This window comes from Pseudophryne corroboree, chromosome 1 (assembly GCF_028390025.1).
Source record: "Pseudophryne corroboree isolate aPseCor3 chromosome 1, aPseCor3.hap2, whole genome shotgun sequence".
Taxonomy (NCBI): Eukaryota; Metazoa; Chordata; class Amphibia; order Anura; family Myobatrachidae; genus Pseudophryne; species Pseudophryne corroboree.
In genome coordinates, this window is record NC_086444.1 from 1,079,587,640 (window position 1) to 1,079,602,315 (window position 14,676).

Below are 14,676 nucleotides of genomic sequence, written 5' to 3' on the forward strand. Positions count from 1 at the left end.
AAGTGCCCATGTCTCCTGCGGAGCCAGTCTATCCCCATGGTCCTTACGGAGTCCCCAGCATCCACTAGGACGTTAGAGAAAATCTATTATACACAGTAAGATTAATAGGTCAGAATACAAGGGCTAGATGATGAGGCAATGCATGAGAAGTGCAAAAGAAAAACTTATTTCCCAACTTGTACAAAGTTCTATCTTTATTTGTTAACCATATAAATGGTAAATCTGAAGCCAAGGAAAACCAGGCCTAATGAGCCTGGTCACTTAACAAATGTAATGTTACGTAACACTTGTTAAACATTATGGGGGAAATTAAAATGTTTGAAAAGTCTGTTGGGTGTCTGTTTTTTCCTATTAGATAATCTGAATTATCCCCTATGACTGCAGCAGTTTAAAAATACAATAAATACTAAGAAAAGTGTCAAAATACATAAGGGAATAATTATTAAAATTGTGCCATAAAAAAATGTAAAGTTCCACTTAATGATGTGTTAGATAGATAGATAGATAGATAGATAGATAGATAGATAGATAACAGCGCGATGTGTGCTGAGCGAGGGGGGGCCGCTCATTTCATCCAGCAGGTAAAATGAACGATGTGCTAGATTGAGCCTGCATGCAGGCCAATCTAGCATCGGCGATAGCGACGTGCGGGGCCGCGCATTGCTATCGCTGTGGGGCATACACACGAGAGATCCGTGCTTAAAATCTAAGCAATCTGGTCAGATTGCTTAGATTTTAAGAACGGATCTCTCCGTGTGTACCCACCTTAAGCCTTGGATGAAGATAAAGTGGACAGAGATAAAGTTCCAGCCAATCAGCTCCAAACTGCCATGTCACAGGCTGCGTTTGAAAAATCACAGGGGTCTATTCATGAAGTAGTAAAAATTGTGGAGAAGTGAGCTAGTGGAGAAGTTGTCCATGGCAACCAATCAGAATTTAAGTAATATTTATAATTTGATACTATACAATTGTACGGAACAGCTGATTGGTTGCCCTGGGCAACTTCTCCACAGGCTCACTTCTAAACTCTTTTCACTGCTTCGTGAATAGACCCCACAGTTAGGAGCTGAGTGGCTGATACTTTATCTCCGTCCACTTTACCTGCATCCAAGGTTTAGTAAACAGACCCTTAATTCTTATAATAAGCTCCAAAACAAATCAGTGAAGTGTCAGAAATGTCTATCATTTATCTAGCACGGTTTATGAAATGAAAAACCTATTAGCTTCTATGAGCTACTTCTCCACTTTCTCTCTTCTGAAGGTTTAATTTTTACCCCTCTGTGTATGACATACGGGTGTACTCAAATGAAGTCGGAACTGCCGCCAAGTCGGAAAGACGGAAGTTTCCAACTTTTTTATGGTCAAATCAGGATTCGACCTATTCAATGGAGCTTCCATTTTTCTGATTTGTCGGCAATTCCGACTTGTCGAAATACACGTGAATCGTCGGAATAGCCGCGGATCCACGTGTTTTGTCGAATTAGTAGCCAATAGAGACAGTTTCTTGGCCCGTTTTTGACAATGCTTATCCGACTTTAAAAAAAAGTAGGATCAGCATTGTCGAAAACGGGCAAACCCTGACGGAAATGCCCACTAATTAAATACTGCACTGTCGGATCCTCTCCGTCGGAGAGGATCCGACATGCATTGGATAGACAACATAACCTGTACTTTTATTATAGTAAAAGTTTCTGATGGCAGCATACTGTTATTATTGAAGCAAATACAATACTGCTTGTCATGTAGTACATGGAAATGAGATGTTTTTACTTTGAGAGATAAACACATTTGGCTGGAATTATAGATATATCAATCATACCTTTCTCAGCTGTGCCAATAGCCCCTCAAACTCTTTCAAGTCCAAGTGATTTCCACTGTAGGACGCACAGCTGTTTGCCGCTTTCCCAAGCCAATAAACTGTGACTAGTACCTGCAGCAATAAACAGGGTTTAAATGCAAACTGAATACGTTTCACAATAAGCATGTGGAACCACAAAGATCTGGATTACAAAGCAGCAATATTTAATGGGATGAATAAAATAAAGGGAAAAAAATTTGACCTGATGTAATCCTTGAAGCGTCAGGAATTTATTAATAAGAACAAAAATTGGAATATGATTTTACACCACTGTCTGGCACTTTGATAAATCTCTAAAGCAATGCCTTACTGCCATTAAAAAACTAAACGTTCTGTTTTAGTGCTGGTGCATGAGAATTATTGCCAACATCGGGACTCTGGTTATTACTCTATGATGTGCTGCACATGGCTAGTAACTGGGCTATGATGGATTCCATGCATGTACCTGATACTGAACAGGAAGGGTGGAATCAGGATATAGTACTAGCTTCAGCTTTCAAATATGTTTGAGATTAGATAACAACTCACAGTGGGATGCAACCTGTCAACACCACTCAGGCCACTTTATCAAGCAATTATTACCGTCACCCAGACAGACTGGTTTAGACAGTTCATTAGTTACTTGACCCCCAGGGGGCACCAGAGGAGACACTGCATACAGTATATCGGTGAAAGTTCAAATAAGTATCCTGCAAACATTGCATTACTACAGGGTGAGCATAAAGTGTCAGAGGATTGTCTGTAGTCAATTAGGTCTATAAATACATGTACATAACACTTTTTGTAAAACAGATACAGTGGCCATATAAAAAAAAAAAAAAATCACACCCTTTGTAATTTTCATTTGTCATTTTCTTACATCATGGAATCCCAATGGATTAGGGAAGTTTACCACTGAGCTACACAAAATACTCTGACATCAAAAATAAATGATACAAATACAAACTAAAGCTTTTTCTCAACTAATTACAAATGATAAAACTGTCAATTGTGCAGCCTGCATAAGTATTCGCGGCTTAAGTATTTGCGGCTTCAGATAAGATACACCCTGATGCAATCATTGAGTCTACAGATAACACAAGATGAATTGGTTGTACATTAGAGAAGTAAAGTGTTTAATTTCAGTCTAAAATAGATATACCTGCCAGGTCCCGCTACTGGTTATAGACCTGTCCCGCTACTGGTTATAGAGCAAGTCTAAATGAGATTCTTCGTAAAGATAAAATAATTCACAGAATATCCAAAACAAAGCAGCAGTTGGAGACAGATAAAGCATTTGTTTTAAATACTTTAAGGTTCACTCAGAGTCCACCATAAAGAGAATATATGACACAACCCTGAATTTGTCTATAACCGGCCATTCCTCCAAAAAGCATAATCTTTGTGAGAAGGGCTCTTGTAGGAAGAGGTCTATGGCAACTCTGACAGGGCTACAGTCTACCCTAGAAGACATAGGAGAGATGGTCCATGGGAAAACGCTAGGCCAGGCACTTCACAAACACACACTTTATAGGAGGGTAGCAAAAAGAAACCCATTGTGATGTTGCATGAAATGTCACCTGGAGGAACATTCTATGGTCCGATGAGTCCGTGGTTGAACCCTTTAGAGCCAGCACTAGGTGCTATGTTTGGCCACATCCTAAGGGTTATTTCACACACAACGGAATTGTCCTGCCGGCAAAATTGCAGATGGATTTCTCCTGTTGATTAATATTAATGGAAGTGAGAAACCATTGTGATATTCACACGACATGAACAAGGCATGGGCACCCTGTTACAGCCGCTCTAACCACTGAAAAGGACAGCTGCCATGCCATCACGTACCATCGCAGGAACCTAATAAATTACATGATTCTATGCATGCTTTCACACACCACACATTTCAGATGTCCGATGGTCTTGTAGGTGTGCATAAACAATCTGCCTGCTTGTTTTCCTGCATCAGTAACGAGTTTCGACATGGATATAGACATGCTATGGGACAAAACACTGCAGAGCTACAAATATAAAAATACAACTAGAAAGGCATGGGAAGAGGTCTATTTGGAAATAAAAGAGGATTACAAAGGTCTTGGAGACCAGGATAAAAGGAGTGTTATAGCAGAGTTACCATGGTTAACACTCTTTCTGCAAGGTACATTAGTTTCACAGGAAAAAAACATTGGGGTGTAGAGTGGATCTTGATCCAGAGGCGCCAACAGGCTAAAGCTTTAGGTTGTCCCAGGATGCCTCCTCTATAACCCTGCCTCCAGACACTGAGAGCTCAGTTTCGTTAGCCAGTCCAATACAGGAGCAGGCAAGAGAGAAGGCAGATGTTAGTCACATAGAACCACATTCTCACGACAGGAGAAGGTACCAGCGGCTAATGCCATACAAACCCATAAAAGCTACTGTTGGCGCGTCAGGGTGGGCGCCCAGTGGAACCAATGTACCTCGCAATGTACCACTTCTTTTCTGCAGCAGGATACATTGGTTTCCACAGGAAAACATCGGGGATGTCCTAAAGCAGTTCCTCAATAGAGGGGACGCGTCTTAGCGAATATAATAACCCGGCATCTAAAGGAAGAATCCTTTGGAGGTGGAAGTATCAAAGGCATAGAACCTAATATATGTGTTCACTGAGGACCACGTAGCCGCCTTGCACAATTGTTCTGCGGAACACGCCACGACGGCCGCCCAAGAAGGTCCAACAGATCGAGTAGAATGGGCTTTAATAGCAGCAGAAGCTGGGAGACCAGAGTGCGCATAAGCTTGCGCAATCACAATTCTAATCCATCTGGCCAAGGTTTGCTTATTTGCAGGACAGTCACGTTTGTGGAAACCATACTAGACAAAAAGGGTATCTGAACTCCTGATAGAGGCAGTCATCTCCAAATATACACGGAGAGCCCTTACCACATCCAAAGACCACTCTTTGGAGGACAAATCTGAAGAGATAAAAGCGGGAAACACAATCTCTTGGTTAAGGTGAAAAGATGACACCACCTTAGGAAAATAACCTGGTCGAGTTCTACGAACTGCCCGGTCACATTGAAATATCAGAAAGGGTGGACAACAGGACAAAGCGCCTAAGTCTGACATCCTTCTTGCAGAGGCAATAGCCAGCAAGAATAGGACCTTGGCTGTGAGCCATTTGAGGTCCACCGACTCAAGAGGCTCAAATGGAGACTCTTGCAGGGCGATCAGCACAAAAGACCGATCCTATGGAGATACAGGAGGGACATAGGGAAGCTGAATCCAAAGAACACCCTGAGTGAAAGTATGAACATCAGGTATAGATGCAATTTTTCTCTGAAACCATACCGACAAGGAAGATATGTGAACCTTGAGGGAGGCCAGCCGAAGACCTAGGTCAAGGCCTCGTTGCAGAAAAGCTAGGATTCTGGACGTTCTGAATCGATAATTCTTATCAGCACACCAGGTGACGTAAGAATTCCAGACCCTGTAATAAATCTGGGCAGATGCCAGTTTGCGGGCTTTCAACAGTCTGGATAACTGCCTCGGAAAAACCTTTTGCCCTCAGGAGTGAAGCTTCAAGAGCCACGCCATCAAAGCCAGTCAGGCCAGGTCTGGGTAGAGACAAGGGCCCTGAACGAGGAGGTCTGGGTGTTGAGGAAGTAGAAGAGGACGCTCTATCGATAGACCCTGCAGGTCTGAGAACCAATGCCGTCTGGGCCACGCTCGAGCCACTGGAAGCAGTATTCCTCCTACTTGTTTGAACTTCCGTAGTACCTTGAGCAGGAGTGACACTGGAGGGAACATGTGGAGCAGTCGAAAGTTCCATGGAACCGCCAGTGCGTCCACAAACGCTGCTTGAGGATCCCTGGTCCTTGATCCGAAGACCGGAACCTTGTGATTGTGTCGAGACACCATGAGGTCTACGTCCGGTAGGCCCCTTCTGTTCACTAGGAGTTGAAAGACTTCCAGATGAAGACTCCACTCTCCGACGTGCACGTCCTGGTGACTAAGGAAGTCCGCTTCCCAGTTTAGGGTGCCTGGAATGAACACTGCCGATGTTGCTGGCAGATGGCTTTGCGCCCAACAAAGGATTTTTGACACTTCCATCATTGCCATGCGACTTTGAGTGCCACCTTGATGGTTTATGTATGCCACTGTTGTGGCGTTGTCTGACCGTACTTGAACAGGCCTGTTCTGTATCAGAGGCAGGGAGTGCATTGAACACCGCCCTCAACTCCGTGTTTATTGGGAGGAGTGATTCCTCCTTGGTCTAGCAACCCTGAAACTAGTGTTGCTCCAACACTGTACCCTATCCCCTCAGACTGGCGTCCGTTGTCAGCAGGACCCAGTCAGGGATCCAGAAGGGACGGCCCTTGCTTAATCGCTGGTCCTGTAGCCAACTAGGCCAGCAACAGATGAACCTCTGGAGTTAAAATTATCATCTCAGATCTGATCCAATGAGGTTGGCCGTCCCATTTGGAAAGGATTAACCTCTGTAGTGGGTGAGATTGAAATTGAGTGTACTCTACTATGTCGAATGCCAACACCATCAGGCCAAGTACTTGCATTGCCGAGTGTATCGACACTCTGTGGCGAAAAAGGAAGCATCCTATCCTGTCCTGAAGCATCAGGACCTTTTCTGGAGACAGGAACAGCCATTGGCTGTGTGTGTCCAGAAGTGACCCCAGGTACACTATGCTCTGAGCTGGGACCAGTGAGGACTTCTTCCAATTGATAAGCCACCCGTGGGCTTGCAGGAAGGTTACAGTCAGTTGCAGATGACTGAGGAGGACATCGTGGGAATTTGCCAGACTCAGCAGGTCGTCCAGATATGGCAGGATTCTAATCCCCTGGCGACAGAGATCGGCCGTCATCACAGACATGACCTTGGTGAAGATATGAGGAGCCGTGGCCAGCCCAAATGGTAGCACCTGGAATTGATAATGTAGGTTGCCAATAGCAAACCGCAGAAATGGTTGGTGCACCATGGCAATAGGTATATGCAGGTATGCATCCTGTATATCCAGGAATACCATATAGTTTCCAGGATCCGTAGCCAGCACAATTCAGAGCAGTGTTTCCATATGAAACTTGGACACTCTCACAAACTTGTTCAGAGATTTAAGGTTAAGTATAGGCCGGAATGACCCATTTGGTTTCGGAACTAGAAACAGGGTCGAGTAAAAACCTCTGCCTCTATGGGATTGAGGTACTGGCACAACCACTCCTGCACTCAGGAGAGAACGGACAATTTTTTGCAAAGCTTGCGCCTTTAACGGATCTGAAGGTGCAAAACTGGCGAGGGGGACGTCTCTTCCAGCGCCCATGCGTCTGAAGTGGTCTTTAACCAGACCTGGGCGAACTGTAGAAGTTGGCCTCCCACCCTGGGGTCCCCAAGGAGTAGGCCCATCCCGTCATGCAGCAGGCTTGTATTGTTTAGATGCAGGCTGACGGGCTGCTCAGGATTGTTTGGCTTTGGGCTTTGTGGTTTTGGGAGCACGAGATTGTCTCGGGTATTCCTGACCTTTTGCTTTCCCTTGAGACCGAAAGGAACGAAGAGTGGTACCTTTTGCCTTCTGTGCAGAAGGATTAGTATTTGGGAGAAAAGCAGTCTTAGCAGCTGCTAACTCAGACACAATTTTATTTAGATCTTTCACAAACAAAATGTCCCAGTGAAGGGGAGTACCTCCAAGGTCTTTTTGGCGTCAAGGTCCACTTTCCATGACCTCAACCACAGAATACGGCGAGCCAGGACAGACGTAGTCGACGCCTTGGCCGCCAACACACCCGCCTTAGAGGTCGCCTCCTGAATGTAATAGGCGGCGGTGGTAATGTGAGATAGGTATTATCTGGCAATGTCAGAAATATCCTCGGGCAGCTCTTCCTCTAATGCCTGAACCCACGCTTCAATACCTTTTGCAGCCCAAGAGGCAGCAATAGTGGGCCTATGCACATCTCCTGTAAAGGAGTAAATAGATTTCAGGCGCTTATCTGTTGGTTCCTTCAGCGAGGTGACAGGCAGAGTGGACGACACCATGAGTCGGGTGACGTGAGAATCCACTGGCTGTGAATTTTCCCACTTGCAACATAACTCTGTACGGAGAGGATAACGAGCCAAGGCCCGTTTAGGCAGAGGGAATTTCTTCCCTGGAGTAGACCAGGGTTCCCATCTGATGTCCACTAAATGGCCAAACTGGGGTAACAGTTTTAACCACCTTCTGCCGTTTAAAGATATCAGTTTTCTTTGCCACATTAGTGGAATCCTCATCATCAGAGATTTGTAGGATTTGTTTAATAGCAACCACTAAGGCAGGGACATCAATCTGCAAGGGAAAATCCTCGTCAGTAACACCAGATTCAGTGTCTGACAGGACCCTATGCTCCCCCTCCACTTCAGATGAAACAGGTATGTGGACTGTGAGGAGGAAGTAGCCCACTTAGATGACCCAGAGACAAGGGAGTGACCTGGAGTGGATTTCTGTCTAACCAAGGACTGATTTAATTGTTGCAGCTGGTTAGATACATTTTAGGCCCAAGGCGGATTAACTATAGAGACAATGTGTGGCTGTAGTGGCACAGGTGGTCCCATAGGGGGCGTAAGGCATTCTACCAGACTACCCAGTAGGTTAGTGGACGCAGCCCATGGTGGCTCCTGGGGAGACCCAGGAGCTGCGGACTGACTAGGATGTGTATGACACATAGTTATAGACCATTCTACAAAACTTTCCCCTCTGGTAAATCCTTGGAGCATGCTCTGCATGATGCAGGAGCTTCCACTGATTTACTGCCTTTTCTGTTAGACAATATGTAAGAATGCAACAACAGAGTGACTTAGTACGATAAAGCCAGACAAAATACAATACCTGCGAATAAATACGGTATTGAGTACACAGTAGAATATAAGTATTGGATAAATACTGTGACGCACTATATTAGCAGACCCAGATGCACCTAGCCTCTTAGGGTACAGAATATAGTGATAGTTATATCAGGGTAACACTGAGAGTGAAACCACATAGCAGATACAGGCACACGCAGTCACACGCAATGCAGAAATTATTATAATAAAGCTGCACTTCACTAGAATTTATATATATATATATATATATATATATATAACACAGCGCGGTCCTAGACCAGAGGTATATATTAGAATACTCGTATTGTATAACAGGTACACTCCTTCTTAACTAACGCTGTCTGTATAAAGACATGTAGAATACTCAAGTGTTTGTAAAGTCACAGCGCTATATACAGGCGGCTTTACAAATGAGAACTTGCTCTGCAGTCCCAGAGACCAGCCGCAGCAATGCTCAAAAGATGGTGCCCAGCATCTCAGTCAGGGAGTGAGGGAGAGTATGAGGCAGCTCCAGGGCAAAAAAAAATCTGCTCAGAGATGGCTCCTTGGGCCGGGGAAGGAGCTACAGGTCAAGTGCCACCACCCCTATGCTGGACTGCCACCCCGGGTACTGTGAGTCTTATTAAATGGGTTGTCAGTACACCCGACCTGTACTCAGATGCCCGGTGGTCTAGTGGGGTCCCTGCTCGTGACAGTGTCCACGCCAGCGCCGCGACCCATCTCCCTAGGTCATGGACAAAACGCGATTTAATGGCGGGTCCCGCTTGGAAAATCTGTTACATTCTCCCCGTAGCAGCCACGCGAACCAGGAAAGCGTCTGTGACCGTGTGCCTAAGCCGGAGCATTTCCGACGCAAGTACCCGGGTACTGAGCCGCAGGAGTATGCAACGCCGTTTGGTAGGTGACGGTGCTGCAGCGCTGAAGTGTCACCCTGACATACAACGCTGACAGCCCAGAGAAGAAGTCTTCTTAGAAGCTTTTTCAGGGCTGCACAGTGCAGCCCTCCTGTTAGGTGACCTGCTGCTGCAGGCACCAACTCAAAACTGAGCTATCAGTGCCTGGAGTCGGGGTTATAGAGTAGGCCCCATTGCATCCTGGGACAGCCTAAAGCTTTAGCCTTTTGGTGCCTTTTCCTGTGGAAACCAATGTATCCTGCTGCAGAAAATAAGATTTTACTTACCGATAAATCTATTTCTCGTAGTCCGTAGTGGATGCTGGGACTCCGTAAGGACCATGGGGAATAGCGGCTCAGCAGGAGACAGGGCACAAAAAGTAAGCTTTTAGGATCACATGGTGTGTACTGGCTCCTCCCCCTATGACCCTCCTCCAAGCCTCAGTTAGGTACTGTGCCCGGATGAGCGTACACAATAAGGAAGGATCTTGAATCCCGGGTAAGACTCATACCAGCCACACCAATCAAACCGTACAACTTGTGATTTGAACCCAGTTAACAGTATGATAACAACGAAGGAGCCTCTGAAAAGATGGCTCACAACAACAATAACCCGATTTAGTTAACAATAACTATGTACAAGTATTGCAGACAATCCGCACTTGGGATGGGCGCCCAGCATCCACTACGGACTACGAGAAATAGATTTATCGCTAAGTAAAATCTTATTTTCTCTGACGTCCTAGTGGATGCTGGGACTCCGTAAGGACCATGGGGATTATACCAAAGCTCCCAAACGGGCGGGAGAGTGCGGATGACTCTGCAGCACCGAATGAGAGAACTCCAGGTCCTCCTTAGCCAGAGTATCAAATTTGTAAAATTTTACAAACGTGTTCTCCCCTGACCACGTAGCTGCTCGGCAAAGTTGTAATGCCGAGACCCCTCGGGCAGCCGCCCAAGATGAGCCCACCTTCCTTGTGGAGTGGGCATTTACAGATTTAGGCTGTGGCAGGCCTGCCACAGAATGTGCAAGTTGGATTGTGCTACAGATCCAACGAGCAATCGTCTGCTTAGACGCAGGAGCACCCATCTTGTTGGGTGCATACAGGATAAACAGCGAGTCAGATTTTCTGACTCCAGCCGTCCTTGAAATATATATTTTCAATGCTCTGACAACGTCCAGCAACTTGGAGTCCTCCAAGTCGCTAGTAGCCGCAGGCACCACAATAGGCTGGTTCAAGTGAAAAGCCGAAACCACCTTAGGCAGAAACTGAGGACGCGTCCGCAGTTCTGCCCTGTCCGAATGAAAAATCAGATATGGGCTTTTGTACGATAAAGCCGCCAACTCTGATACTCTCCTGGCTGAAGCCAGGGCCAGTAACATGGTTACTTTCCATGTAAGATACTTCAAATCTACCGATTTGAGCGGCTCAAACCAATGGGATTTGAGAAAATCCAAAACTACGTTGAGATCCCACGGTGCCACTGGAGGCACAATCGGGGGCTGTATATGTAGTACACCTTTGACAAAGGTTTGTACTTCAGGCACTGAAGCCAATTCTTTCTGGAAGAAAATCGATAAGGCCGAAATTTGAACCTTAATAGACCCCAATTTGAGGCCCATAGACAATCCTGCCTGCAGGAAATGTAGGAATTGACCCAATTGAAATTCCTCCGTTGGGGCCTTCTTGGCCTCACACCACGCAACATATTTTCTCCAAATGCGGTGATAATGTTGTGCGGTCACTTCCTTCCTGGCTTTAATCAAGGTAGGAATAACTTCCTCTGGAATGCCCTTTTCTTTTAGAATCCGGCGTTCAACCGCCATGCCGTCAAACGCAGTCGCGGTAAGTCTTGGAACATACAAGGTCCCTGCTGAAGCAGATCCCTTCTTAACGGTAGAGGCCACGGCTCTTCCGTGAGCATCTCTTGAAGTTCCGGGTACCAAGTCCTTCTCGGCCAATCCGGAGCCACGAGTATTGTTCTTACTCCCCGTAGCCGTATAATTCTCAGTACCTTTGGTATGAGAGGCAGAGGAGGACACACATACACGGACTGGTACACCCACGGTGTTACCAGAGCGTCCACAGCTATTGCCTGAGGGTCTCTTGACCTGGCGCAATATCTGTCCAGTTTCTTGTTGAGGCGGGACGCCATCATGTCCACCTTTGGTTTTTCCCAACGGTTCACAATCATGTGGAAGACTTCTGGATGAAGTCCCCACTCTCCCGGGTGGAGGTCGTGTCTGCTGAGGAAGTCTGCTTCCCAGTTGTCCACTCCCGGAATGAACACTGCTGACAGTGCTATGACATGATTTTCCGCCCAGCGAAGAATCCTTACAGCTTCTGTCATTGCTCTTCTGCTTCTCGTGCCGCCCTGTCTGTTTACGTGGGCGACTGCCGTGATGTTGTCCGACTGGATCAACACCGGCTGACCCTGAAGCAGCGGTTTTGCCAGGCTTAGAGCATTGTAAATCGCTCTTAGCTCCAGTATATTTATGTGAAGAGACGTCTCCAGGTTTGACCACACGCCCTGGAAGTTTCTTCCCTGTGTGACTGCTCCCCAGCCTCGTAGGCTGGCATCCGTAGTCACCAGGACCCAGTCCTGTATGCCGAATCTGCGGCCCTCTAACAGATGGGCACTCTGCAACCACCACAGAAGAGACACCCTTGTTCTTGGTGACAGTGTTATCCGCTGATGCATGTGCAGATGCGATCCGGACCATTTGTCCAGCAGATCCCACTGAAATATTCGTGCGTGGAATCTGCCGAATGGAATTGCTTCGTAAGAAGCCACCATCTTTCCCAGGACTCTTGTGCATTGATGTACTGACACATTTCCTGGTTTTAGGAGGTTCCTGACAAGTTCGGATAACTCCCTTGCTTTCTCCTCCGGGAGAAACACCTTTTTCTGAACAGTGTCCAGAATCATTCCCAGGAACAGCAGACGTGTCGTCGGGGTCAATTGAGATTTTGGAAGATTCAGAATCCACCCGTGTTGTTGAAGCACTACTTGGGTTAGTGCTACTCCGACTTCCAGCTGTTCTCTGGACCTTGCCCTTATCAGGAGATCGTCCAAGTAAGGGATAATTAATACGCCTTTTCTTCGTAGAAGAACCATCATTTCGGCCATTACCTTGGTAAAGACCCGAGGTGCCGTGGACAAACCAAACGGCAGCGTTTGAAACTGATAATGACAGTTTTGTATCACGAACCTGAGATACCCTTGGTGTGAAGGGTAAATTGGGACATGCAGATAAGCATCTTTTATGTCCAGGGACACCATGAAGTCCCCTTCTTCCAGATTCGCTATCACTGCTCTGAGTGACTCCATCTTGAACTTGAATTTCTGTATGTACAGGTTCAAGGATTTCAGATTTAGAATAGGTCTTACCGAACCGTCCGGCTTCGGTACCACAAATAGTGTGGAATAATACCCCTTTCCCTGTTGTAGGAGGGGTACCTTGACTATCACCTGCTGAGAATACAGCTTGTGAATGGCTTCCAATACCATCGCCCTTTCTGAGGGAGACGTTGGTAAAGCAGACTTTAGGAACCGGCGAGGGGGAGACTTTTCGAATTCCAACTTGTAACCCTGAGATACTACCTGCAGGATCCAAGGGTCCACCTGTGAGCGCGCCCACTGTGTGCTGAAAATCTTTAGTCGACCCCCCACCGCCCCTGAGTCCGCTTGCACAGCCCCAGCGTCATGCTGAGGGCTTTGTAGAAGCCGGGGAGGGCTTCTGTTCGTGGGAAGTAGTTGCTTGCTGCACCCTCTTACCCCTTCCTTTGCCTCTGGGCAAATATGACTGTCCTTTTGCCCGCTTGTTCTTATAGGAACGAAAGGACTGCGGCTGAAAAGACGGTGTCTTTTTCTGTTGGGAGGTGACCGGAGGTAAAAAAGTGGATTTTCCGGCTGTTGCCGTGGCCACCAGATCCGATAGACCGACCCCAAATAATTCCTCTCCTTTATACGGCAATACTTCCATATGCCGTTTGGAATCCGCATCACCTGACTACTGTCGCGTCCATAAACTTCTTCTGGCAGATATGGACATCGCACTTACTCTCGATGCCAGAGTGCAAATATCCCTCTGAGCATCTCGCATATAAAGAAAAGCATCCTTTAATTGCTCTATAGTCAATAAAATACTGTCCCTATCCAGGGTATCAATATTTTCAGTCAGGGAATCCGACCACACCACCCCAGCACTGCACATCCAGGCTGAGGCTATTGCTGGTCGCAGTATAACACCAGTATGTGTGTATATACTCTTCAGGGTAGTTTCCAGCCTCCTATCAGCTGGATCCTTGAGGGCGGCCGTATCAGGAGACGGTAACGCCACTTGTTTTGATAAGCGTGTGAGCGCCTTATCCACCCTAGGGGGTGTTTCCCAGCGCGCCCTAACCTCTGGTGGGAAAGGGTATAATGCCAATAACTTCTTTGAAATTAGCAGTTTTCTATCGGGGTTAACCCACGCTTCATCACACACGTCATTCAATTCCTCTGATTCTGGAAAAGCTACAGGTAGTTTTTTCACACCCCACATAATACCCCCCTTTGAGGTACCTGCAGTATCAGAGATATGCAAAGCCTCCTTCATTGCCGTGATCATATAACGTGTGGCCCTATTGGAAAATACGTTTCTTTCTTCACCGTCGACACTAGATTCATCTGTGTCGGTACCTGTGTCGACTGACTGAGGTAAGGGACGTTTTACAGCCCCTGACGGTGCCTGAGACGCCTGGACAGGTACTAACTGGTTTTCCGGCCGTCTCATGTCGTCAACTGACTTTTGCAGCGTGCTAACATTATCACGTAATTCCATAATTAAAGCCATCCATTCCGGTGTCGACTCCCTAGGGGGTGACATCACCATTACCGGCAATTGCTCCGCCTCCACACCAACATCGTCCTCATACATGTCGACACACACGTACCGACACACAGCAGACACACAGGGAATGCTCTTATCGAAGACAGGACCCCACTAGCCCTTTGGGGAGACAGAGGGAGAGTTTGCCAGCACACACCAAAGCGCTATAAAAATGTATATAAACAACCCTAAAAGGTGTTGTTTCTGTTATATGCGCTTAATATATTAAAATA

At 46.5% G+C, this 14,676-nt stretch overlaps 1 protein-coding gene across 7 annotated transcripts in view; it reads right to left on the reverse strand.

The window, feature by feature from the left end:
* Positions 1-14,676, reverse strand: part of LIMCH1 (LIM and calponin homology domains 1) — a 484,664-nt gene that overhangs the window by 135,404 nt on the left and 334,584 nt on the right. For all 7 annotated transcript variants that reach the window (XM_063921014.1, XM_063921011.1, XM_063921012.1 and 4 more), the window contains exon 6: positions 1,820-1,930. In XM_063921014.1, the coding sequence (XP_063777084.1) occupies positions 1,820-1,930 (111 nt within the window). The remainder of the gene's footprint in view (positions 1-1,819; positions 1,931-14,676) is intronic.